The sequence below is a fragment of the Rhopalosiphum maidis genome, chromosome 2 (genome assembly GCF_003676215.2).
Source record: "Rhopalosiphum maidis isolate BTI-1 chromosome 2, ASM367621v3, whole genome shotgun sequence".
NCBI lineage: Eukaryota > Metazoa > Arthropoda > Insecta > Hemiptera > Aphididae > Rhopalosiphum > Rhopalosiphum maidis.
The window spans coordinates 34075341-34099352 of NC_040878.1; the positions used below are offsets into that span (position 1 = coordinate 34075341).

Consider the following 24012-nt stretch of genomic DNA (forward strand, 5'->3'; position numbering starts at 1 on the left):
ATGTATGAACATTCTTTAGACTTAGAATCCATAACTGGTCAAGGAACTGGCCAACGTATTTTATTGCCTAGAATTAATTTGATTCCTTCAGATTCTACTCTTCTCTTTTCATTTACTAGGCGTCAATTTCCGATAATAATAGCTTTTGCTATGACAATAAACAAATCTCAAGGCCAAACATTGGATAAAGTAGGGTTGTATTTACCCCAACCTGTATTTAGTCATGATCAACTTTATGTTGCCATGTCTAGAGTTAGATCTTTTGAAAAATTAAAAATTCAAATAATACCAACTAACAAAAAAGATACAATGAATATAGTTTATAAAGAAATTCTATAATATTAATATATATGTTCATAGAATTTTCATTAGAGCATTATTATAAGTTATAACTAAATATTGATATATTTATATTTTATATATATATATACACATAAATAAAAAATTCTACTGTCTTATTTTTTTTTTACTGTAACCCGGCAGCGATGGGTAATTCAGCTATATAATATTATAAACTGTAATAATATAAGCGTATCATATTGTTATTAAATTCGCTTGATTTTTTTTTTGATTTTGGGGAGGCTATGGCCCCCTGGGCCCCTCCTAGAGTCGCCACTGAGTGATGTATAAAAAACGGACTTAAAGATTTTTACATATACATATTTAATTGACTCTGCAGTTCAACGGGGCCATGAGGGTATAAAATGTGGACGACTTATCTATTACAGAATTAATTGAAAATGTTTTATTCAATTTATTTTGTGTATTAAAGATCATGTTAGAGATTAGAAGATATTCAGCGTACATTTCATATCTAAGAATATATTTTATTAATGCTCATAAAAAATTATACTTGCTCATTTCTCGAGCTATAATTATTTCATTACACGAAAAAAATGTTTTTAATTAAAAATTAAAAATGATGGAAATTGACCAATAACTTGTTTGTAATTAAAATATATATATATATAATTACGTACTTCAAACGTGTCTAAATTTAAATAATTTATCAAAGAGGTATTTAATAATTATTTTAAAGTTAAAGAATATTATTAAAATATTAGGTACATATAATGTGTAATTAATGGATAGTAAATAATATAGATATATTATAATATATAATCATTTAGAATATTAAATATTTTACATTATTTTCATAAATAATATAATGTACATACATTATACAGTGAAACTTCCATTTTACGACATTTTCTGTTTAAGGAAATATTTTTTAAAACTATGACCTTCATTGTTAATGAATATGTAATTCTATTTAACGAATTCCTCCATACTACGAATTTTTTGTTGTTGTTTATTCGAATTCGTTATAAGGAAGTTTAATTTGTACTACGTCATATTATTTTTCTTATTGTAGCATCTTGTATTCAGATTTTTAAATCATCCAAAGTAAATAAAAAGCACATTTTCAACATATATTTATAGTTTAAGGAAAATTAAAAAAATATTTTAAAGTTTTTAGTGCATATTAGAATCGTATTATAAAACTTAAAAACCTAAAAATCCGTTGTTATGTGATTTGTTTATTTAATATTATGTAACGGGATAGGCCCAATACAAATATAGATATTAATCTTAAAGCTAAAGTACATAACAGTATAAATAATAAAAACATCATTACATCAATGTAGTGATGTTCATTTTATACATACAGGGGACTGATTTAGTCAACAAAAAAACTTCGATCACTATTCACGTCATTCGTGAAATAAAGCTGTTTCGCGAATAATATTCTCAAAAAAGGATATGAAAGCGAAACAGACACTACGTGAATTGGAAACTGGGATTCTAAAATCAAGATTATTTAATAGGAGAGGTGAGTGTCGATTCGACCATCAAAAAGTTTTGGACAAAAATAATAGGTTCTTTTGTCAGCCAGCGTGGTAAGGTTCAGATAGCAAAGTACTCTAGTTAGTATCGGATCACAATCATCCGGTGAACAATCAATCGATAACCAGAAAGAGATGCACACTTCGATTACTTCTAAAGTTTGCGTTTGACCCGTTCAAGCTGGTAGCTGTTGGTAGTTAGTTGTAAGCGATGAATGATAATGTATAACATGTTATCTCACGGATAGAAGTACATTCGTAGACTCGTAGTCACGGATATAGATACTATGGTTGCACGACGGTCTATATCAAGGTTGATAGATTAATAATCTGTAAACCTTGGGTCTACATTGGATCACGGCGTTAAGCGGCGCAGTGTGTTCCTATCAAATCTGACAAAATGTCGCGTACTACTAGTGCCCTCTACAGTCATTATTATAGAAATCTTGTACCATTTTACCACAGACTGTGATGTTACCATAACTAATAACCACGATTTAAGATAGTATCTTAAATCGTGGTAATAACAATAATAGAGGCTATAGAGAACGCTAGTACGACGCGACTTTCTATTCATTCTTGATAAGAACATTCAGATCCGTGATATCCGTGCTCGTAGTTTACGCCGCTCTATAGATAAGGTAAATTAATTTGCATATTTTGCACCGCGAACGAGAATAATATACAGCTGATGTATAGGCGTATAGGTATATCGTGTATCTTAACGCCGGTGTTGCCCGACGACGTTATTGGCATTCGGCTGTCCGCCCGTCGGCGTCGAATGTCGATAGTTCAGTATGCGCCGGGCAGTTGTTTGGTGTGTTCGTCTAGTACGCGCTCAGTCGAGTTTCAGCGGTGCACACGATCGCACTGCCGAATAGGATTTTCGTCACCTACGCCTGTGGTTCAAACAACATGAAGCAGAAATTGGACGTGGTGTCAGACAACCGTTGTTTCGACGGACAACAAAAAGTCTACGAACACGATAGGTCAGTGGTAACGCTTTATATCGTAAAATTATTGACTATTGTACCCACTAATTGCACCTGGTTCAGTAGTCGTGTTATTATAATAGGTATGCGTGTCGGCGGAATTTTTTTTGTTTTCGGTATCCCTCTCACTGATATTTTAAAATTATCGATTCGAACAGACGACGAAAACGTGCTTCGTTATAATTATTATTTTTTGCAGCTAACTCGTTACTCGATTACTCATTAGTTTTCTAATAATTAACTATTAACACGTAGGTATATTAATATTTGCAAACTACCTTCGTGGTTTTATATACTTTTTTTTTGTTGATATTTTTTATCACAAAAACATTACGCGCGATAATTTATCGTGTACGACTATCGAGATTACAAAACGTTAGAACCTTAGATCATAATATATTCCTCTCTTTTAATATTTATTATGTGGATCTATCATTGACTAATGGTTTCTAATGCTAGTTTATACAAATAAAAAAAAACGATAATTTAATAATTTTTTTTTGTTTATGCGACTGCGGGATAATGCTTAAATCATCATTTCAAGTTAATTTGCTTATTATTATGTATTTAAATATTAAGCATTATGACATTATTATTGTAAGTACTAAAGTGGCCAAAGTGGGTACATGTATGTTAATAAAATCAATGTAAGTACTGAACTTAATATTAATAAAAACATTGTTAGGGAAGTCTTTATGGGCTCCCACACGGCCACACGACTAGTTCGAAATTTTGTTAAAAACAAAAATAGTGTAAATGTATACGTATATTCATACTCAATAAACGATCTATGATCAGAACATACTTTACGTAAAATACAGTAACCACAGCGACACCTATATATCTAATTGGTATTGTCTCTAAATTACGAATTAATGTTTATTAATTTAACCACCAGTAGCGGATCAAGAGGTCATTCAAGGGAGAGGGGCGAATTATAATATAAAAATACGACTCGATCGCCCCATCGCCCCCTTTGTATCCACTACTGTTAACTACAACTCTCAATTATGGTTGGTACTTGGTAGTGACTGGTTACTGCAGGCTAAAGTATAGTAAGGTATAATAATAGATTGGTTTTATTAATTAGAAAGTGGAAAGAGTCTAAGGTATCACAAGATCGTTTGATTATTATCCATGTTTAATGATCATGTAAGAGGTGTACTGAAACACTGAATGTACGACTATAGAATATAGAAATCTATGAGTATATGACCTAAGGGGAAAGTGTAGACATTTTAGCAACATCTATATGCAAATATAATGAATACAGATGGCGTTCTTGATATATTTTTTTTTTTTTAGTTATTAAATAACTAAACTGCAATGATTTAATATTTGGCAGTAATATAGGTACTTATAGAGCCGAATAAAACTTATAATCATTCGTTATTTAATGAGATGAATTAGATCGTTCATAAAATCACAGGTGAACTGCAGTACCTATTTGAAAATTGGAATTATCTAGATAAAATGTATTATATTATTTTTATTTACGTATCAACACTATTTAAATGTATTGACTAATAACTTAAATTTTAACGATTTTTCACAACAAAACAATGGCTTCATTAATCCGAATTTTCAATACTGAGCTGTCTACTAATATAATGTAACTAACATACATTAATTCTATATAATAATAGAAACTTTATTTTTTAGCTGGTAATATTTACAATATAATGTATTAGAAAATAATAGTATGTCTTTATTTAAGGTTATCTTGTATGCGGCGCTATACCGTGTCATACTACTCTACAATTACGAGTATATTAGGATATTAGACAATATATTCTCATAAGTGGAAAATGTAAGTGGTTTTAATGACGAACAAAAGTTCTTATAAATAAGTAATATATTATAAATAAATAATAATTATTATACAATATTATCAACGTTCGTCATTCTCTTATTAGCCATTATTCGTTTTATTATTATAAATAATCAGAAACATTCAAACATATAAAAATAAATATTAACATACTTGTGTCACGTCTCATGTCTCTTAGAAATGCAACGTGGCACTACTTTTATATTTGTTCCTTTCCATCACGTTTCAATAAGATACGACGTATCTGTAATAGTTATTAAAATTATATAATTATATCATAATATTATACTTTGGAAGCAAATCTAGATCTATACCACAGTGTACCACACATATTTTGTTAAATTGTTTGCCTCAAAGGACTCAACAAACTTTCAATCCTTTAGGTATGTGCCTTTGATAATAGATCTACAAATTTTTTGCTATGATTTACAACGCTATGATTGTACCCAGTGGCGGCGTATACGAGGGGAGTGTTAGAGGGTTATGGGTGCCCTTGGGGTCGTATTATATATTACAATAGAAATTATTATAATATTTCATATTCAAAACTAAACCGACATAATGTATACATATTAATTAATTAAAATAAAAGTTATAGTTTGTAAGTATTATGTATAATATTTAATGTTTATAATTAACACCCCCCTTAAGAAAATCTTATTATAGCTATGCCACTGATTGTACCCGTGGTCCGAAAGTCCTTAAAGGTACGGTTTCCCTGCAGCGTCCAGACGCGGCGTCTAGCGTCAACTACCGGTCTGGACATAGATAAGCGTCTAGATGCAGCGTCATGACGCCGTGCTGTTCCACTCTTTGACACTGCAGGGAAACCGTACCTTAACGCCCTGACCAGCTATCTGTATGTATTATAGATACAGGCTATAAAATACTTTCCTTCGTTATTGTCGTACAAGCCGAATTCCCGTAGTCAATTCCCATCAAGTCGTGTTTCTTAGTTTCTTGCTCCGTTTTCTAGAAGATCAACATTTTCCAAATCTTTGTCGACGTTAAGATTTTCGGCTGGTAAATCTGCAAGTTGAAATCGTCCTTTATTGATCCTCTTAGTAAACATTTGTCAACTTTGATCACTATTCCGGGTCTTCCAAATTTATCATGATTTTCAAATATTCTGACTAGTACATCACGACACAAATTTATCCAGTCACACACGCTGTATGATCTTATCTACTGGTTAAAGTCATAATGATATTAGTCTATTTTATAATTTGACACCAATAATAGACCAGTTCTTATTGTGCGTCGATGCTTAACCCATTATTGTTACGGTTATTTTTGTCAATAAACGACCAAAAACTGTTGTTTTTTTTCTAAATATAGGTACTTAATTAATATTATACTTAAATTATTAAATAACGCTAACGTCGTTTGACATTCTTTCTTTTTACACCTCAACAATTTCTTTTCTTTTCCGCAATGTTTTTTTTATATTTCGTTTCACTACCGACACTACTATAGTTATCGCACATTATATTTTCTTCATTAAATAAAAGATTTTTATATATAATAATTTTTTAATGATTTTCAAAAATATTGATATTTTCCAACAAAAAGTATTTAATAATGATTAAATAATCACCTTGTGGCTTGTATAAATAAAAAATTTAATTTACTAGGTCTAGTGTTAGAAAGTCATGTGTCATAAAGTCGGATATAATAGTATGTATTGTCATAAAAGTCATATGTTTTAAAGGTTATTTCTCATAAATATATCATGTCATACATGAAATAAAAAATAGATAAAAAATTTAATTAAATATAAATAATATATTATGAATTTAAATGTTTTTGTTAAAATATACGAAAAAAGTAATTAATAGGTATAATGTTTAAAATTTTTAATTTGACTAAGAATTTTTTTAATAACATTCCCGTAGTTCTGTTTTAATCTAATGTTACATGTATTTTATAGTTTAATATTATAATATATTATAGTCATTCATATTTTTAGAAATAGACGTCGAGTTTGTTATTTGGTGTTCTACGTTAACTTCTAGTCTATAGGTATTACTGTATAAGTATACTCCAATACGCTGAAAAATAATAATACGTTGAAAAAGAATATCAATATTTTTATAATACATTACTTTTATAAGAAATTAATTTTATAATGCATGACTTTTATGACACTTGAATTTCGAAAACATAATAAATTACTAAAAAAGTTGATTCGAATTATTGAAATTTTCGTACTATAGCGTCCATCAGTACTTATAATTTATAAATAATAATAAAAAACAATCACAATATTATATATATAATATCTTCTCCAAAGTATTCAATGTATTAACAAATTGACTGCCTTGAATATCATATGATACTCAGCCCGGGTTGGAAAAACTACTGAGTGCGTACAATGCAAATACTCAAAGCGTTCGTGGCAAGGTCAGTGAAATTTACAAGGCAGTCAACTTGTTTTAAATAATATTATTCTAGTCTCGAGAAGTCATAATCAATTTTTGGCCGAAAAACAAAGTTGTAGTTATTATTATTAAACATATTGATTTTATTTATAAATTATAACATTGATCGTTAAATTTCTTTTGTTAATGTGGGTACTGGTTATATGTATAATTGTTTTAGTTAGATTATTTTATTTTATTTACAATAGTACAATACTGTCAATACTTGTACTGAAGGTATCGTATGAATGTATGATTCACTGAACTAAGTGTCTAAGTGTAATATTAAATTTGAATTCATTGATTTATCATACCATACCATCGCCCATGATAGTATACGATTATACAAAAAAAGATTCTTTGTAGAGATTAGTTTGCAACCTAGTTATCTAGTTATTCTAGTTTACGATGTTGCTATTAAACTATTTAAAGTACTTAATTTATTTTACGATTAGTATTATGGTAAGTCGATTTATTATTTTTAAAATATTGCGATTATTATATTTTAGTGTCTGAGAGGAGCAATGAATTTATTGATTTTACAAGGGTGTGTATTTTTTATTTTCTGTCTGTCATCACCTTTTGAAGCAGTAAAGTTACTTCGATTTCAAAAAATGGGAATGGTTATTGTTAGAAAACTGGATTTAGTTGGCACTTTGGGGGATCAAAAATAAAATATACCTTATCGGGAAAAACAAAAAGAATTAAAGAAAAACGAAAAACGAAATTTGAAAAAAATCAATTTTGTTTTTTGATATAAGTCTAAAAGTATTTAAAATTGTATGTATAATAAGTTATTCTTAATTATTAAAAATTTAATTAATTGAAATGTGTTCTTATTATTTTTAGTGCTGTGTTAAATTTTCGTATGAGATTTGCCGTTTACGTACCAGACAATTTGGAAGGACCTGCTCCAGTCTTATATCAATTGAGTGGTATGTCATGCTCTGAACAAAGTTTTATACAGAAGACAGGGTTTCAACGATGGGCATCACATTATGGAATTATCGTAGTATCTCCAGATGTTTGCCCAAGTAAGGATAGGTGTCTAATTTATTATAATAAATAATAACTATTGTTACAAATGTTGAATTGTGTTTTTAGGGGTTACTTTTGGTGTTGAAAAGAATGAAATTGAAGCTAAAGGCTTGTCATTTTATGTAAATGCTGTAAAAAAGCCTTGGAACAGGAATTACCAAATGTATTCATATGTGAATGAAGAGCTACCTAGTATTATTCAGGAGAATTTTAATGTCAACAAAGACAGGCAATCAATCATGGGTCATAGGTATATTTATAAATATTAAATAAATTCTTTATGTATTACATACTATAGTAAAAAAATATATCATAGATGTTTATTATTATTATTTTATAGGCTAAACTAACCGATGGTTATTGATTGCTTATTGATTGGCATTAGTGTTATATTTTAAATTTATATATTTATATTTTATATATTGCACTTTAATAAATATTAATATTTCAGTATGGGAGGTCACGGTGCACTAATAAGCGCACTTAAAAATCCTGGCAAGTACCGTTCAGTATCAGCTTTTGCTCCAGTTTGTAATCCATCTAAATCTCCTGATATACAATTGATATTAAAGTGTTATTTTGGAGATGATATGAAAACTATGGAGGAATGGGATGCTACCTGCTTAGTAACTAATTATAAAGGACCCGAGTTAAATATCCTCATACATCAAGTAAAATAAAATAAAATATTATATTTAAAGTATTTTAAAAAGACATTATATTTGCATGTGTGATCTCTGTCTTAAGAACATAGCAAATTTTTATTTAATTGAACCGATTTTGTATAGTTAGCTTTTGTATTAGAATGAATTGTTCTATTATCAGTTAAAATATTGGTTTTATTGAATTTAAATTTGCTGTTGTATTTTATATGCTTGTAAGATAGAGACAACACATGTTTATAGACTTCTATATCAGTTTTTAAAGGATTTCAAAAGCATATGATGTGTACATATTGAATAAATTTGTTATTATTTTTTTGCAGGGAAAAAATGATCAATACAAAGAGCAATTAAAATTGGACAATTTTGCAAGCGCCTGTGAAAAGGCTGGGATTGCCGTTTCCATAAATGAAGAAGATAGATATGATCATGGATTTTATTTCATTTCAAGTTTTATGGAACAGCATTTTCATCACCATTCTAAATTTTTGTGTGATTCTCAGTAATTTATTAAATTTGTTGTATTTTTAAATAGTATTATACCTGTATTATGAGTGGTGTGTCAAGACGTATATTATCTAAATAACCTTACCAAAACTTTATTTTAATTGCATAGTTAAAAAATATATGGACAAATGGTTTATAATTTATAATAAACAATACCTAAATGTAATACAGTAATGTTATTAAATTTGAATGTTATCAAATGGTATCACCAAGGACTTCTTTAAATGTTTTCAATGATTGAATTTTGACTGTAATTTTTCTTATGTCTTAGTGTATTCTAAAGAATATTTAAAATAAAAAACAAATATTTTTTTAAACTATTTTCTATAAAAAAGAATTTAACAGAAGAAATAATATTAAAAATGCATCACCATACAGGAATGACAGTTTTACCATAAATCATTTTCAAGAAATAACAGTAAATTATTTGTTTGTAATTTTGCTTAATTACTTACAGTTTTGATGGTATAATCCATTAAAAAAAAGGAATCATTAAAATAATTTATGTTATAAGTTTCACTACTTCTTTAAGTATGATTCATTAAATGCATATTTCTCTTTAATTATACTCATACTATTCATTCTTCATGTACTCTTCTATAGTAAGTTATAAAAGATTAAAACCACTGTTTATTTATCTTATGAAACAAAGGAGACATTTTATTAAGGATATCAAATTTCTTAATGATTAATCATAAAAATATTCAAAACCCCTACTATTTTTAATAATAGTTGGAAGTGACTGGTGTTCTTAAGTACTTTCACAAACTGTAGATTGTGATGTGGGGAGTCCCATCTAACTATTTTTAATATATCATAGTTTGTGATATTCTATTTATTCCTGAATTTTTTTAAATTTATTAACACATCACAATCTCTAAATTTAATTTTTATAATTATTTTCTTAGAATCATTTCCATGACTTATTATTGGTTTTATTGTGCAATGTTATAATATTCAATAATTCAATATATTTTTTGTACAAAGTATTAAAATCCTTTATGATATATTGTGTAGTTATAAATTTATGAGCCATATTAACATAATATATACTCTCCTTAGTCCTTAGTGTATATTGATGATAATTTTAAATGTATTTTAAAATTTACAATACATAGCACTGACAGTTATAATTAAGGACTGTTCAAACATCTGTATGTTTATGCATTTATCATATTTTTAATAACATCTAAATTAATGCTGAGTAAGATAGAAATTTGTTTCATCACTCAAAGAATTCAAATTTATCAATTTAATTTTGCATATTTATTCAATTTTTTGTTTGATCATATTTCTATATTCATCATGCTTTTAGTGCATATTTGAGGTTTTTGGTATTATATTAACGGACTAGGCACGACTAATATTAATATATTAAAATACGTATCCCGCGACTGTAGACTTATATCTATAAATAATATTTGCGCCAACCGGGAATAGTTGATTTTCGATCGAATCGGAACTTGGTTTCTAATATAATATACCCATGTATAATACTTTCAGATTAACAAAAAATTCAACAGCAGTTTGCAAACATCTTTTTTAATTTTTAATTTTAATAATAATAGGTTGAAAATGTGACCAATTTTGAATAAATAAACGTATAAATTAAACGGATTACATAATTTACGATTGTATACCCTTTAAATTCAATGTAGTGTGGGGGGCAATAGTATACTTTCGCCCCTATGGATTATATCTGAGGGGTCAATTGCTCCTTCTGCCCCCCTTATCCGACGCAACTGGATGTAGATCAATAAATATAATAAATACCATACCATTAACATTCACATTCTGAGAAATGTAGTCGTACCTTCAAAATTATTCGTAGATTATAGATGCACGGAAATTAGAATAAGAAAATTGTCTATTGATAGAATGTAAAAAAAATAAAAATAAAATCATAAAAACAAAATTTGTTAAGCAGTTGTATGTTGGTGATGAAGAAAGGCGTTTAAAATTTTTTGATTGGGTTTAATTGGTATAAGTTCAGAATAGGCTAGTATCCAATTCTTGGAGATACATTCTTAGTTCTTACCGACAAATCTACTTTTCTAGAAGAATTGGACAAACTATAGTAGGTATAAACTGGACATATCACTGGTGTTTGATCAGATGACACCAGTGGCGTAGACATGACTTCTGAAAGGGAGGATCGAAAAAAAAAGAAGCTAAATGGGAGGGGGAAATTGAAAAATCCCCGCCCTCCTAAAACTTTTTACTTTGGTAGTAAAATATAAGGACAAATGATGAACAATGAAATTTGAATAAATATAATTTGAATTGATTCAAAATTCACATTAAACAATATGGTAGATTATTCACTCCAATACTCCATAAAGTCAAAATTTCTGTATTATAAAATATAAATAATTATTAAATTAACAAATCTAGTTTTTTATTTTTTGTTTTTGCTAGTTAGTCTAAAACTTCCGCTGTAATTAAATATTTCTATAAAAACTAGCATAAGTGTTAGGCCATTTGGCCGTTCCTGTAACAAATACATTTTCACACATTTTCAACAATCCTGTGAGTGTCTTTTTTTAGATTTCAGATAAATAAATGGTAGGTACATAGTACGTACTATGTACTAGTGTACTACGTATACGCGATGAATTAAACCCATAGCGATAATGATCTCATTAGTTATTTCTCATAATGTAATAACAACGATAATATCTGATAACATTTTAAACACAGGTTCACAGTGGAAGCATAGCCCTTTTAGTCGAGCATACATATATATTATTATATATAAAGTATTATCTTCATAAATAATAAAATATGCTAGAATAAAGTATAAACATAATCGTTATTGAACATTTCGACTAAATAAATATTGTATATGGTATACGCTCTTGGATGACAAATGAATCCATTGACTAAAATATTAAATGTTTTGAGTGGAATTTGCGAAAATTATCGCTTTTTTATTGAAGACAATTTAAACCAAAAAAGTTTATTGACATTTGTAAGAAAAGTGTGATGTGTAGCTAATAATTTCTTAATTAATTAATATATAAGTAGAATAGAGTTTGTTTTTATGTATAAAAGCCTTTATCCTACTTAATAAAGATATAATTCCTACGTTTGCGAATAGAACATCTTTGGTCACCTAGGTTTATCAACATAACTTAATGGAATATGGATTATTTGAAAAACCAAGCGTATCAATCATATTATTCATTCCACGATCTCAGCCATTCAATTGAACAAAATATTCAAAATATAATACCTAAGACATTAAAAATGTTAAGAATGCCTGGATCCAAATTATTTAACGCCATTAAGTTACAAATAATGTAGGTCCACTTCGAACATTTAAAAAAAATTAATAAATATTTTTTTTTTATACTAGTGTTTTAAATTAAATAATTTTTACATTTTCATATTTGAATAAATTGTTAATGGTTAAAAATAATTTAAATTAAAATATTAAAGATTTTCTGGTCAACGCACGGAAATGTTCTACTTTATAAAATATGTAATAGGTACGAGGTGTTTTTTTCCTAAACTGAACTTGAGTTGAAATCATGGAAATACGGAATAGAAATATCTTTATTTTTGTCTATTTATGTGCAAAATATAGACAGAGAAAACATGTTGGAATACTTGGCCACTTAAAAAAATGCTAAATCGCAGGTTATATGATTTTTAAATTTTTGTCATTCTTGTTATCTTTTTAATAGGTAGTAGGTTATCCGAAATTTGATATCAGCTCTTATCAGCTGCCGGTTTCTTATCATTTTTCAGACATAAAATAATAGAATATAAAATATGTATAAATATCATAAAATATGTTTTTAAGATCCAGTTGTTTTTTTAATAAATCTATATAGATAACAATACCGTCAATATCTCCCCAAAAAAGTAAAATCACGACCACGATTTAATATCTTTAATCGCAATCACGACGCTGACATTGATTAGTCAGAATACTAACGATATGTGTGGTTCGTTATTTTATAATTCTATGTTTCGGCATGGATATCGGCTGTCCGCAGTCTGCCAGTCATCAGGTCTTTCAGCTCGCGCAGTTAAGTTCGAGAACTGGCATACTCGACTGCATCAGGACCAGAATTTTCGTCGAAATTTTGCGTCACGTCAGTGGTCCAATAACACAAAGCAGCAGCTAGATATGGTGTCAGATAACCGGAGTTTCGGCGGGCAGCAAAAGGTCTACGAACATTACAGGTTGGTGGCAACTTGTAATACTGTGGCAATTTTGAGGGGGTAAGGTAGGACAAGCATTTGTCTCTATCTAATTTTTAATGCAGTCAAATGGAGTGGGTGTTGATGAAAAGTAAAACATTTTTTTTTTTTTACTGTTCATAAGTTATGCAAAATTAAATTTTTTGATATACTATAGTATCTACTCACAGTAGATTCTACCTATTCTACCTAACCTATGTTTATTACGTAATTAGAAATACAAACTTTGTTATTATTTAATATTGAAAATAATATAATAGTGTTATGTGTTTTAATAAAACTTTTTGACATTTTTATAGCCATAATATTAATAGAACTCTGTACCGGTAACGAAATTGTGAATTGGTCAGATACTTTTCATATGTATCACTGTATTTCAAAGAAAAGTAACAGATTAATAACATAACGTTCTATGGATTTGGGGATATAGAATAATTAGGTAATATAATAAAATTATGTATTATAATCATTATTAGAACGAAAATTTGCTGTACATTTCATGTTTGATCTTGTAACAAGTAAATCCTAGAACTTAGAATATTTTATTTCAAACTTTTAGACTTCGGTTCCAGTATTATTATTGTTTAAATTAGTATGATTAGATATTATCTATAGCTGTGTTAACAAATAATAATATAATTTAAAAAATCATTTACAGTACCTAATTATTATGAATATGATGACAATATTGATTTTAGTTGTATAGAATATAGAGTATAGATATTATTAATTAGTTTTTTTTTTATATCGTGGCTATTGAAGTGTTGACTGATTGTGTTACTTGAGTAGCTTACATTTTGCTATTTTGCATACTGCTAAACTGCTTAGAAAAACGGCGTCAAATATTCTTATCAAATTAGAAAAAAATCTTTCTGCTAAGCGCTTCCAGCGGAGCCGGTGGTGTACTATACGTCTATACGCGTAAACATTGTACCATTGTTGTAGACTTGTAGTCATAGTAGAAACTAGTAATAGTTATTAGCAATGTTCATATTTATAAGTATTCTAACCATCTGCGATCCTGTATGAAACGGTCATATTGAAAATGTTATGCCTTGATGGGCTTGATGTGTTCTATTAAACCAGCGAGGGAAGTTGTCATTTTTAAAAATCGTATTACTTACTACGATTAAAAATTATATTATTTTCTATAACTACAGATATATATTATTTAAAAATAAGTAAATACTATATACTGCCTGTGACTAGAATTATTTGATTTAAATGATTGATTGATATATTTAACAATATATTCAAAATAAACAATAATAATGGAGCGCGGAGTCCCTACGTTCATATTGATACAAAAAATGAGTAATTTCGAATGTTATTACACATTTACACCCCGTCAACGAAGAGCAAAATATTTAAAATTATGATTTATGAAGAATGTTGATGATTGTTGACTGTTGTCTTTTGTAAAAAATAATTGTCAAATAAACATTAAACAATATCGTGATATCGATTTGTTGTTACTTACTAAAGTAAAAAAATAAATAAATGAAAACGATAAAAAATATTAAAAAAAAAATGTTTTTGAAATTATTAGAAAATTCAATACCATGGTAATTGGTAAAATCTGAGAAAATAATGTTGACGTTTTTGTTCATACAAATAAATTTATCGTGAATTGTTTATTTTATTGGTTATATGTAGTTATGTAAGTAGGTATACGCTTTTAATTGATTTTATTAGATTATTTACAATTCTATTAGTCTTTAAGAAACAATTCATTATTGTGATTAACAATTTATTGATTTTTATTATGCTTGATTATAAATATATAGCACTTTAATGTTGTGTTTTTTAAGTGATTTCTCATTTAATTTTTAATTAATTTTTTTTATCGTCTACGTCAATAAGAGTAGGTAGTTAAGTAAATCATTTATGTATATTTTTTTTTGTTCAATTTACAAAATTATTTATTTTCAATATCTAGAAGAATTTTTGTAATATCATTACAATTTAATTACATAATTTAAACTTAATATTCACATTTTGTAAGAAAAAATCGTAATTAATAATAATATATTAATTTTAATATTATTTATACAAATTCAATTTTTCTTTCAAATATCAATAATTTTATACTACGATAATTTATTTTAGTAAAACTCGTCGAAGTACAAATTTGTACAATACATTATTATATTTACTATATACAGTATACATTATACACTATATTATACAGCAGTCAGCAATATAGATACTTAACACAACAAACGAGTATATTACAGTAGTAATGCAGTATGAGTATGATGTACAGTTGTATAGAGTATATCATTATATGTATTTCAGTGTGATCTAGGTAAGTACTTAGTGTAATAAGTTACAAATACTTAGAGGAATTTTCTAGTTTCGAAAAAAACTGCGAGTTATTTAATACGATAGTGGTATTATTGTATCAAACATGTGGCCCGTGTGCTTATACGGCCGACGAACGCTTTCAGTTTTTCTCGAAACTAGACAATTTTTTTAAAAATCATCAGAAGATTACTGAAATTAAAATATTGAAACGTCAATATTTTCAGAAAAATGAACTACAAAATTTTTTTGAAAATAAATAAAAATATATATTTTTTAACTTTTTTACTAAAACATTAAAATTAATTAAAACATGAAATATTTGTAGTTCTTGTCCCTGTGAATCCGTAGTACTGGTCCCCGAGGTAATATGACAATCATTATTTAATCTTGATGTATTTTCATCTCTGTAAACTATGTAATGAGTTTATATGCATTACGTTCAGACCATTCAGTAATTGGTTGCTTGTATTGAGTAGTTTAATTAAGGAATTATATTGTATTCTTGTATGTGTATTCTTTTATTTAAAAGAATTAAAGAAAAACAAAAATCCAATTTTGTTTTTTTGGTATAACTCTAAATATATTTGAAATTGTATGAATAATAAGTTGTTCTTAGTTATTACAAATTTAATTAATTGAAATGTATTCTTATTATTTTTAGTGCTGTGTTAAATTGCCGCATGAGATTTTCTGTGTACGTACCAGACAATTTGGAAAGACCAGCGCCAATTTTATATCATTTGAGTGGTATGTTATGTTCTGAACAAAGTTTTATACAAAAGACAGGGTTTCAACGATGGGCATCACATTATGGAATTATCGTAGTATCACCAGACATTTGCCCAAGTAAGGGTTGTTATTTAATTTATTGTAATAAATAATAACTATTGTCACAAACATTGAATTGTGTTTTCAGGAGTTACTTTTGGTGTTGAAAAGAATGAAATTGAAGCTAAAGGCTTGTCATATTATGTAAACGCTATAAAAAAGCCTTGGAACAGGAATTACCAAATGTATTCATATGTGAATGAAGAGCTACCTAGTATTATTCAGGAGAATTTTAATGTCAACAAAGACAGGCAATCAATCATGGGTCATAGGTATATTTATAAATATTAAATAAATTCTTTATGTATTATATACTATAAAAAAAAATGAAATTAGATGTCTATTATTATTATTACTGTATAGTCTATACCAAGAAGATTAAGATCAATTAAATTATTTGGCTATTTATAATTGTTTGTATTGCATTGTAATAAATAATAATATTCTAGTATGGGAGGTCATGGTGCATTAATAAGTGCATTAAAAAATCCCGGAAAGTATCGTTCAGTATCAGCTTTTGCTCCAGTTTGTAATCCATCTCAGTCGCCTGATGAACGATACATATTAAAGTGTTATTTTGGAGATGATTCAAAAACAATGGAGGAGTGGGATGCTACTTGTTTAATAACTAATTATAAAGGACCAGCGTTAAATATCCTCATACATCAAGTAAAGTTGTATAATAATAGGTTTAAATAATTTATTCAATAATGTATTCATTATTTACAGGGTTGGCCTGGCCAGGGCCGTTGGGCCGGGATTCCTGGCTAGGCCCTTGTCATATTATAGTTCCTGGGCTCTTGTACTGTGTTACCCCAAAATACAGTATAAAATTATTGGGCCCTAGAAAATAATTCCTGCCTGGACCCTCAGGTACCCAGGCCGACCCTGATTATTTAAATGACTTCAATGTTATATAGGTACATAATGTATAATGTCTGAATACTTTGGATACTATTAAATATACATTTTTTAAATTTTTTTAGGGAAAAAATGATCAATACGAAGAAGATTTAAGATTGGAAAATTTTGCAAGTGCTTGTGAAAAGGCAGAGATTACAGTTTCAATAAATTTGGAAGAAGGATATGACCATGGTTTTTATTTCATTTCAAGTTTTATGGAACAACATTTTCACCATCATTCTAAGTTTTTATGTGATTCTTTGTAATTTATTGTATTTTAAGTATTATTATGCTCATATAACGAGTGGTGTCATTGACATCATTATGGTGAGGGGGAAGGGGGATTTGGGTGTTGTATCCCCCCTATGACCATTTTTTTTTTAAAGACTGGCTAACTACATTTATTTACTGATTTAATAATAAATATTATTGTATATTAAAATTTAATATTTCGTAATTATTTGTTTCTGTGTGATTTTACATGCATACATTTATTGCACTGAAAAGAGATGCTGATAATAAATACATTTTTTTTGGAGAGGGGTTATAGGTAAAATGTAAAAATATTTCACTCCTTTCCCCCGCCAAAAAAGAACAACTAAATAATGCCACTGAGAGGTGTGTCAAGGTATATCTTACCTATAAACTTTACCAAAACTTTATTTTAATTTATTTATTTCGAAAATACATGGTCAAGTAGATTGTAATGAATAATAATTGTGGAAATAGTAGCATTATTAAATTTGAATGCAATGATAAATTATTATTACATTTTTTTTTTTTTTTTAATAACTTTTATTTGAATATATACAATATATACTATAATAATATGTACAATAAGTAAATATGAGAGGGAATCATAGTGATTAGGCGGGTAAAAGAGTAGTTCACAGTAGTGCTACTCTTTACATGAATGTGAGTTTAAAAATTATAAATTATTTAGAAGGTCTCTGGACCATTTCCAGTTTAGGTGTCTGGTTGGGTTAATTATTATATTTAAAAAAAAAATAGACCAATAAATTGATATATGTTTATAAATTGTATTATTCACATAAATGATAAAATTATGCATTTTTTTGACATTGTGAAGGTAAAATACAATGACCTAATAATTCAGATATCACTGGCTGGCTTTTATCTGTACCTAATTTATTTGAAAGCCATCTTAAAGCAACACTGAAAAAAAAATAGTTTTGTATTATTTTTCAATAGATTTTACAAATACCAATAAATCTTATATTTTAATACTTATATGATAATAAAATGTAATCATCATATTCACATTAAATTTTGACAAAGGCCTATTAAGAAAATCTTGATTCATCATCAGCCACTTTCTATACACAATCCGGTTTTTAAGACCTTTTTTATAACACATATTTAATTTACCTATGTAACTATTGTATTAAATATAAAGAAGATGAAATATAATTTTTATACCTATTCTTGACATTGTTAGAAACAACGATTAAGTTAATGAAAAGTTAAACAAACCTTTATATTTAATTCTTAAGTTGTCAATGATTTTTTTTACCACTATAAAATTTTCTTCTTTAAATTTAATTATCAGTCATAATTTAATTATTGTATTCTACTTTATATTTAAACTCACTTCCAAACGGGCAATAATTTTGAACTGAAGTTTGTACCGGTTTTTACTAGTTTTTTTGACCGTCTGCACAATGCTTTGACTTCTTTGCAATTCACAAAGGTCCCATCTACGTTTGCCATCATATTGTCAATTGTTGATACTATGGTCCATGACAACTCGTTTATTTCCCAATATACGGGGTTGTCGTGTCTTTTAACTCTAGACACTGTGGCACCGTGTAATGGTGATGAGTTTATCGTTAGTGTTGCTCCTGATTGTACCTGAAATAACCAGGAGAAATTTCAATATAGGTTTTTCGAATACTTATCATGTAGGTACCTATATTATATAATACATTCTGAAATATTATAAAATGTATTTAATATTTACGCATTTACCATTATGGCGTCCATGACTAGATGCATGACAAATGTACCGAATCCCAAGAACGCAATAGCTGTTAAAGTTAGATCGTACATATCCGTTGCTGTAAGTCCTCGTTTTGGTTCTCTATCAGGAGTATGGTTTTCATCTTCCAATTGATTTATTGTTTTGATATTTCGGGTCGTAAGATCAGGACCTTTATTGAAATGACGCAAGTTATATTTTTATTTGTGTACATGCATGACATATATTTTGGTTGGTATAAAAAAATAAAGTAGGTAGTTAGTATATGCGCCGTGGAAGTAATGCGAAAGCAGTTCCCATGGCGCCGTCGGTTCAAACGTGAAAAAAAAAAAGGTAGTTAATATATAGACAATGTTAGAATTGTTTTCTTAACTTAATTTTAATATGTTTTGCTGTTATTTAGTGCGAATAACAGTTAACTTGAAATATATTTCAAGTTAAACGATTATAATCGGTGCTTTGGTTTGTAAGATATAAAAATGCGAAAATATAATTTTCGTCACATCTATAATAGTTTACACTTCTCCCTTTCCAGAAAAAAGAGCTTATGCTTTTTTTTTTAAATTTTGTCATATTTATTAGATATTGTAGAAAATGATGATAGTCATATTTTATTGTTTTACAAATTAAAATTCAAAACATATCCACTATTTATATTTATTTTTTAACTTTAGAGTCATTTTTAAACTTTTAAATATTTTAATAAATATACTAAAATAGTACCTATACTAGTATAGTATAGGTACAAATTTATAACATCACTGCAGATAGTATTCACCTGGATTTTCAGTTGGCGGAATCAATCCAGGATGTGGATAATTTGGTGAACGGTTATTTAAAGGAAGTAAAAAAGAGTGATTGTTTGTTGGTGCTGGTGATCCATATGATGTCGGAGAGGAGTATGATTCATGTGGCGTCGACGGTGGCATTCCATAATCCGACGGGTATGAAGGCGTTTCATTCAAAAATGGTAGGGGTCCATAGTGAGTTGGAAGTAATGGTGGTCCATGTGATGTTGATGGAGAGAAAGAAGGTTCGTATCCTGATGGAGGTAGATGGGTAGATTGTGTAGGGTTGAAATTATGAAGACCCTGGTACGGTTGATTTGATTTTTTATACTCATTATCATTATCAATGTCATACTGTATAGATTGACTTTGTGTAAAATCCACACTGACTGTATCACTGGGGCTAGAAAATGAATCTAAACCAAGAGAAATATTGTATTCCCCTAATGAATAATTAATTTGACATTAATAAAATATATAAAATATTTATTATTGAATGGCCGATTAATATAATAATTAACCGTGTATATTAATTGTATTAGGTATGTAATATCGTATGGTATTTATTTTCAATTTCAGTGTACTGTACGATTTACACACCTATTTTCTGTAGGTATTACTTACTTTATTGGAAAAGACTAAGAGAACATTTATGTTATATAATATGTATTATTATTTCGTTAAACAGAATAAACTCATTTTTGGATAATGTAAAACATACTACTGTAACGTCTAAAACCAATTTTATATTTTGTCGATAAATTTAATTGGTTGATAATTTTACATCATTTTAATTTTGAAATAATAAAGCAATAATGATAATTTTAATTATCCAGGTCCTCTATCCGAGTAGTAACTAACATTACTTTGTCATGTTTACAGTATTTTACCTTCATTTGAGTGGTAAGGTTTTTTCAAATCTTTTTCGTCATCTACGTTCTTCATGGTTTCATAGTCATGTGTTCCCAAGCCTAGAAAATAAATGTACTGTATGTCTGTATTGCAATTTAGAACGGTATGTATAATTACTTTCATTATTTGTATTTGTTAGTGTGAATCCAACGGGTTTTTCATGCATTCTAACATTTAAATCGTATTCATCATAAATTTTTTTCAATAATTTTGTTCTGTAAAAATTGTCGTAAAAGATATATTTTTATCTATTTATACAATTATAGTTCAGGTATATTTTAAATGTATACTTGATAAGCCATGCATTATAAGCAGATGAGCCTTGATCGGTTTGCATTATAGACGTTTTACTCGTTCCACGACTGTCTTGGGACATCGATCGACTTTCAGACGAAGCACTGTCTGTAATATCTTTTAAAATTTCTTCAACTACGTATTGTCGACAGAGATAGTCATTTATATTTTTTCTGGAAGAATACAATTTCTAAAATTTCTTCATAAAATATCGATGATTTAATTATATACAAGGGTTAAGAATAAATGTAGGTTCAGTTTGAAGCTATAGCCAAATTATTATCATATAAAATTTAGTCTGAAACATGTTATAAAAGTGTTAATTTGACATTAAACTAAGCTGATACCTAATATCATTTATACTTTATAGTTTTGGTATGAAAATATTTCAAAATGAAAATTCTACTAATTTTGTTCAAGAAAACGTATAATGAGGCATTTTATTATTTTTTTTGTATAGGTAGTAGGTATAATACTAATAACAATAATGTTTTTTTAAATAAATGTTTCATTCCTCGTTTTTTGAAAATGTCTATTTTAATTTAAAAAGACTTGGAAGAAGAATTAACTACTTAGTAGTGGAAATACTGGAAACCTACTTCACTTAATCCATTTTGTACCTATCTTATCTTATTATATGTTTTACTAATTTTATTATTTTATTCTAATTCTAAAGATATCTAGTTGCATTATTTTTTTTTTGTATAACTACTATATTTTGCATAAATATTTAAGTATAATACATACTCAATGCTATTACCTATTAATTTTCAAAATAATTATAATAAAAAAAAATTGTATCATGGATATGTATTAAAATTAAAAATATGTATAAAATATTATTATAATTAACACGATTTTATTTTTAAAAAACTTGCATTCTTTTTTGGTTTTTGAATCAGGGCTGCTTTGCGATAAAGTATCTATTTAATTTTGTGCTGTTAATAAATATTCTTGCACTTGTATTATAATATCTAGTTTTTATACTGCTTTAAAGAACAAACTTATTTATTTAATTGACTTAAGCATAAATAATGGCATTTAAAAATAATTCGTTAAGGTAATGTCATTTTGTAATAATAATTGGTACAATAAGGTTATCAAATAATTTACATTTGTTTTTAAGTCTGTTATATATCTATAGTTGGATTTCAAATTAACAGAAAATATTTATGCATATTTCATTGAACATAATTATTAAATATGTTAAATCTAAAAATTAGAAAATTGTTTAAATATAATATTTAAGTTGAATTTGATTTTTCAAACACTATCTCACGCAGTTTTGCATGATTACCTAAGATTTTTCTAGATTATACAGGAATGTATTTATATTATTTGATTAGTAGGTACCTAATTAGTATTAAATAAAAACCATACCTGTGGAAATTCATGGTTGTTAAAGCATCATTTAAATCTCCTGCAATTATTATAGTATTATTACGATTTTCATTGGATTTTGAATTATTGATTATGTCGGATAAGCCTAATTCTTCAAACACCAAAGCTTCAGGGAAAATTTCATCTGCATAACTGCAAGATAAGTAAGCTGTCAATCCGACACATAATATGACGAGCATTTTAAAACCGACTGTTTAGTTTGAATACATTTAAGACAATGTTAACACTACAAGTGTCAACAACCGGAAAACTACGTGTGTAAAATAATAAGATTATAAGTAGTTTTCATAGTTATTTAGACCATAAATTTAGATGAGTACTAATTTAAAAACGCATATGACCATATAAGTATAATAATAATGTTAAAATGTCACACATAATAAAAATTAAGAGTACTATAGAACATAGGTATTTATGTGAAAAGAACGATTATGTTTATTTTCTTAGTTAATTAATTATGTTATATCGTTATATGGATATTTGAATATTTCATGTTTTTGATTTATTGAATAAATATAATAATACAATGATTACACTATTAGGTATTTATTTAAATATTATACAACATACTCATGATAAAAAAATCCAAAGATTAAAATTAATATGGTCAATACAAATATTTATGTATACAAATTGCAATTAATATGTACTTATTGCTTTTTTTCTAAAAAAGAATTCCTCGTATTTTAATTAAATAAAAAAATGTTTTAATTATAAACTAAGTTAAGTAAATGTTTGAAATGTAGTTATATTTTAAAAATGTTAAGTAAATAGTTCTTATCTCGATTATTGTGTAAAATAATAAATACCTCATTCAAGATATTAGTAAAAATCGATCTTTAATTAATTAATTTTAATAATGAAGATTTAAAATATTATAAAATATTAGAGAAGTTATGACAACAATCTTTTTAATTGAGTATTAAACTTATTCAATAAAATTAACATCGAATGTAATTTATCATAATTTTTAAGTTAATATTTTAAAATACAGTAGCTAGATTATATGTATTTTACGAGTTATAAGTACATTTAGGGAAATTAATTTTTTAAGTATAATTTATAAACAAA

General features: G+C 27.4%; 4 protein-coding genes across 8 annotated transcripts; 3 read left to right on the plus strand and 1 right to left on the minus strand.

Moving 5' to 3' along the window:
- LOC113552441 (ATP-dependent DNA helicase pif1-like) lies at nt 1–339 on the plus strand. Its single transcript, XM_026955320.1, has one exon. The coding sequence runs from the start codon at nt 1–3 to the stop codon at nt 337–339; it is 339 nt and encodes a 112-aa protein (XP_026811121.1).
- A 2208-nt stretch (nt 340–2547) lies between these two features.
- Nucleotides 2548–9463, plus strand: LOC113552750 (S-formylglutathione hydrolase-like). Its single transcript, XM_026955650.1, has 5 exons — nt 2548–2836; nt 7940–8124; nt 8195–8378; nt 8580–8799; nt 9114–9463. Exons 1-5 carry the CDS (start codon nt 2763–2765, stop codon nt 9294–9296), a joined length of 846 nt encoding a protein of 281 aa, XP_026811451.1. The 5' UTR covers nt 2548–2762; the 3' UTR covers nt 9297–9463.
- A 3607-nt stretch (nt 9464–13070) lies between these two features.
- On the plus strand, nt 13071–18251 carry LOC113551826 (S-formylglutathione hydrolase-like). Of its 4 annotated transcripts, none has more exons than XR_003405144.1 (6): nt 13071–13491; nt 16478–16662; nt 16733–16916; nt 17094–17313; nt 17374–17564; nt 17631–17765. XR_003405144.1 is itself a non-coding variant. In XM_026954345.1 (6 exons), exons 3-6 carry the CDS (start codon nt 16497–16499, stop codon nt 17811–17813), a joined length of 753 nt encoding a protein of 250 aa, XP_026810146.1. In that variant the 5' UTR covers nt 13352–13491; nt 13809–13948; nt 16478–16496; the 3' UTR covers nt 17814–18251. The 4 variants fall into 4 exon arrangements, 3 of the variants coding, with proteins under 3 accessions (XP_026810145.1, XP_026810144.1, XP_026810146.1); XM_026954345.1 differs by lacking the exon at nt 17374–17564 and adding an exon at nt 13809–13948 and having other exon boundaries at nt 13352–13491; nt 17631–18251; XM_026954344.1 differs by lacking the exon at nt 17631–17765 and having other exon boundaries at nt 17374–17565.
- Nucleotides 18252–18283: 32 nt separating this feature from the next.
- Nucleotides 18284–23270, minus strand: LOC113551825. Of its 2 annotated transcripts, none has more exons than XM_026954342.1 (8): nt 22921–23270; nt 21537–21713; nt 21364–21461; nt 21225–21305; nt 20325–20750; nt 19537–19718; nt 19160–19419; nt 18284–18723 (listed from the first exon to the last, which is right to left on the minus strand). In XM_026954342.1, exons 1-8 carry the CDS (start codon nt 23118–23120, stop codon nt 18612–18614), a joined length of 1536 nt encoding a protein of 511 aa, XP_026810143.1. In that variant the 5' UTR covers nt 23121–23270; the 3' UTR covers nt 18284–18611. The 2 variants fall into 2 exon arrangements, with proteins under 2 accessions (XP_026810143.1, XP_026810141.1); XM_026954340.1 differs by having other exon boundaries at nt 20325–20777.
- Between the last annotated feature and the right edge of the window lie 742 nt (nt 23271–24012).

Excerpts from the sequence above, each read along its gene's own strand:
- LOC113551826 (XM_026954343.1), top strand. The coding sequence starts at position 13,244 with ATGTGTGGTTCGTTATTTTATAATTCTATGTTTCGGCATGGATATCGG. Across the intron at positions 13,492-16,477 it reads AAGGTCTACGAACATTACAG|TGCTGTGTTAAATTGCCGCA; the intron begins GTTGGTGGCAAC and ends TATTATTTTTAG. Across the intron at positions 17,314-17,630 it reads TAAATATCCTCATACATCAA|GGAAAAAATGATCAATACGA; the intron begins GTAAAGTTGTAT and ends AAATTTTTTTAG.
- LOC113552750 (XM_026955650.1), top strand. The coding sequence starts at position 2,763 with ATGAAGCAGAAATTGGACGTGGTGTCAGACAACCGTTGTTTCGACGGA. Across the intron at positions 8,125-8,194 it reads ATCTCCAGATGTTTGCCCAA|GGGTTACTTTTGGTGTTGAA; the intron begins GTAAGGATAGGT and ends TTGTGTTTTTAG. Across the intron at positions 8,800-9,113 it reads TAAATATCCTCATACATCAA|GGAAAAAATGATCAATACAA; the intron begins GTAAAATAAAAT and ends ATTTTTTTGCAG.
- LOC113551825 (XM_026954340.1), bottom strand. The coding sequence starts at position 23,120 with ATGCTCGTCATATTATGTGTCGGATTGACAGCTTACTTATCTTGCAGT. Across the intron at positions 21,714-22,920 it reads ACAACCATGAATTTCCACAG|AAAAAATATAAATGACTATC; the intron begins GTATGGTTTTTA and ends GTATTCTTCCAG. Across the intron at positions 19,420-19,536 it reads TAGTCATGGACGCCATAATG|GTACAATCAGGAGCAACACT; the intron begins GTAAATGCGTAA and ends TGGTTATTTCAG.
- LOC113552441 (XM_026955320.1), top strand. The coding sequence starts at position 1 with ATGTATGAACATTCTTTAGACTTAGAATCCATAACTGGTCAAGGAACT.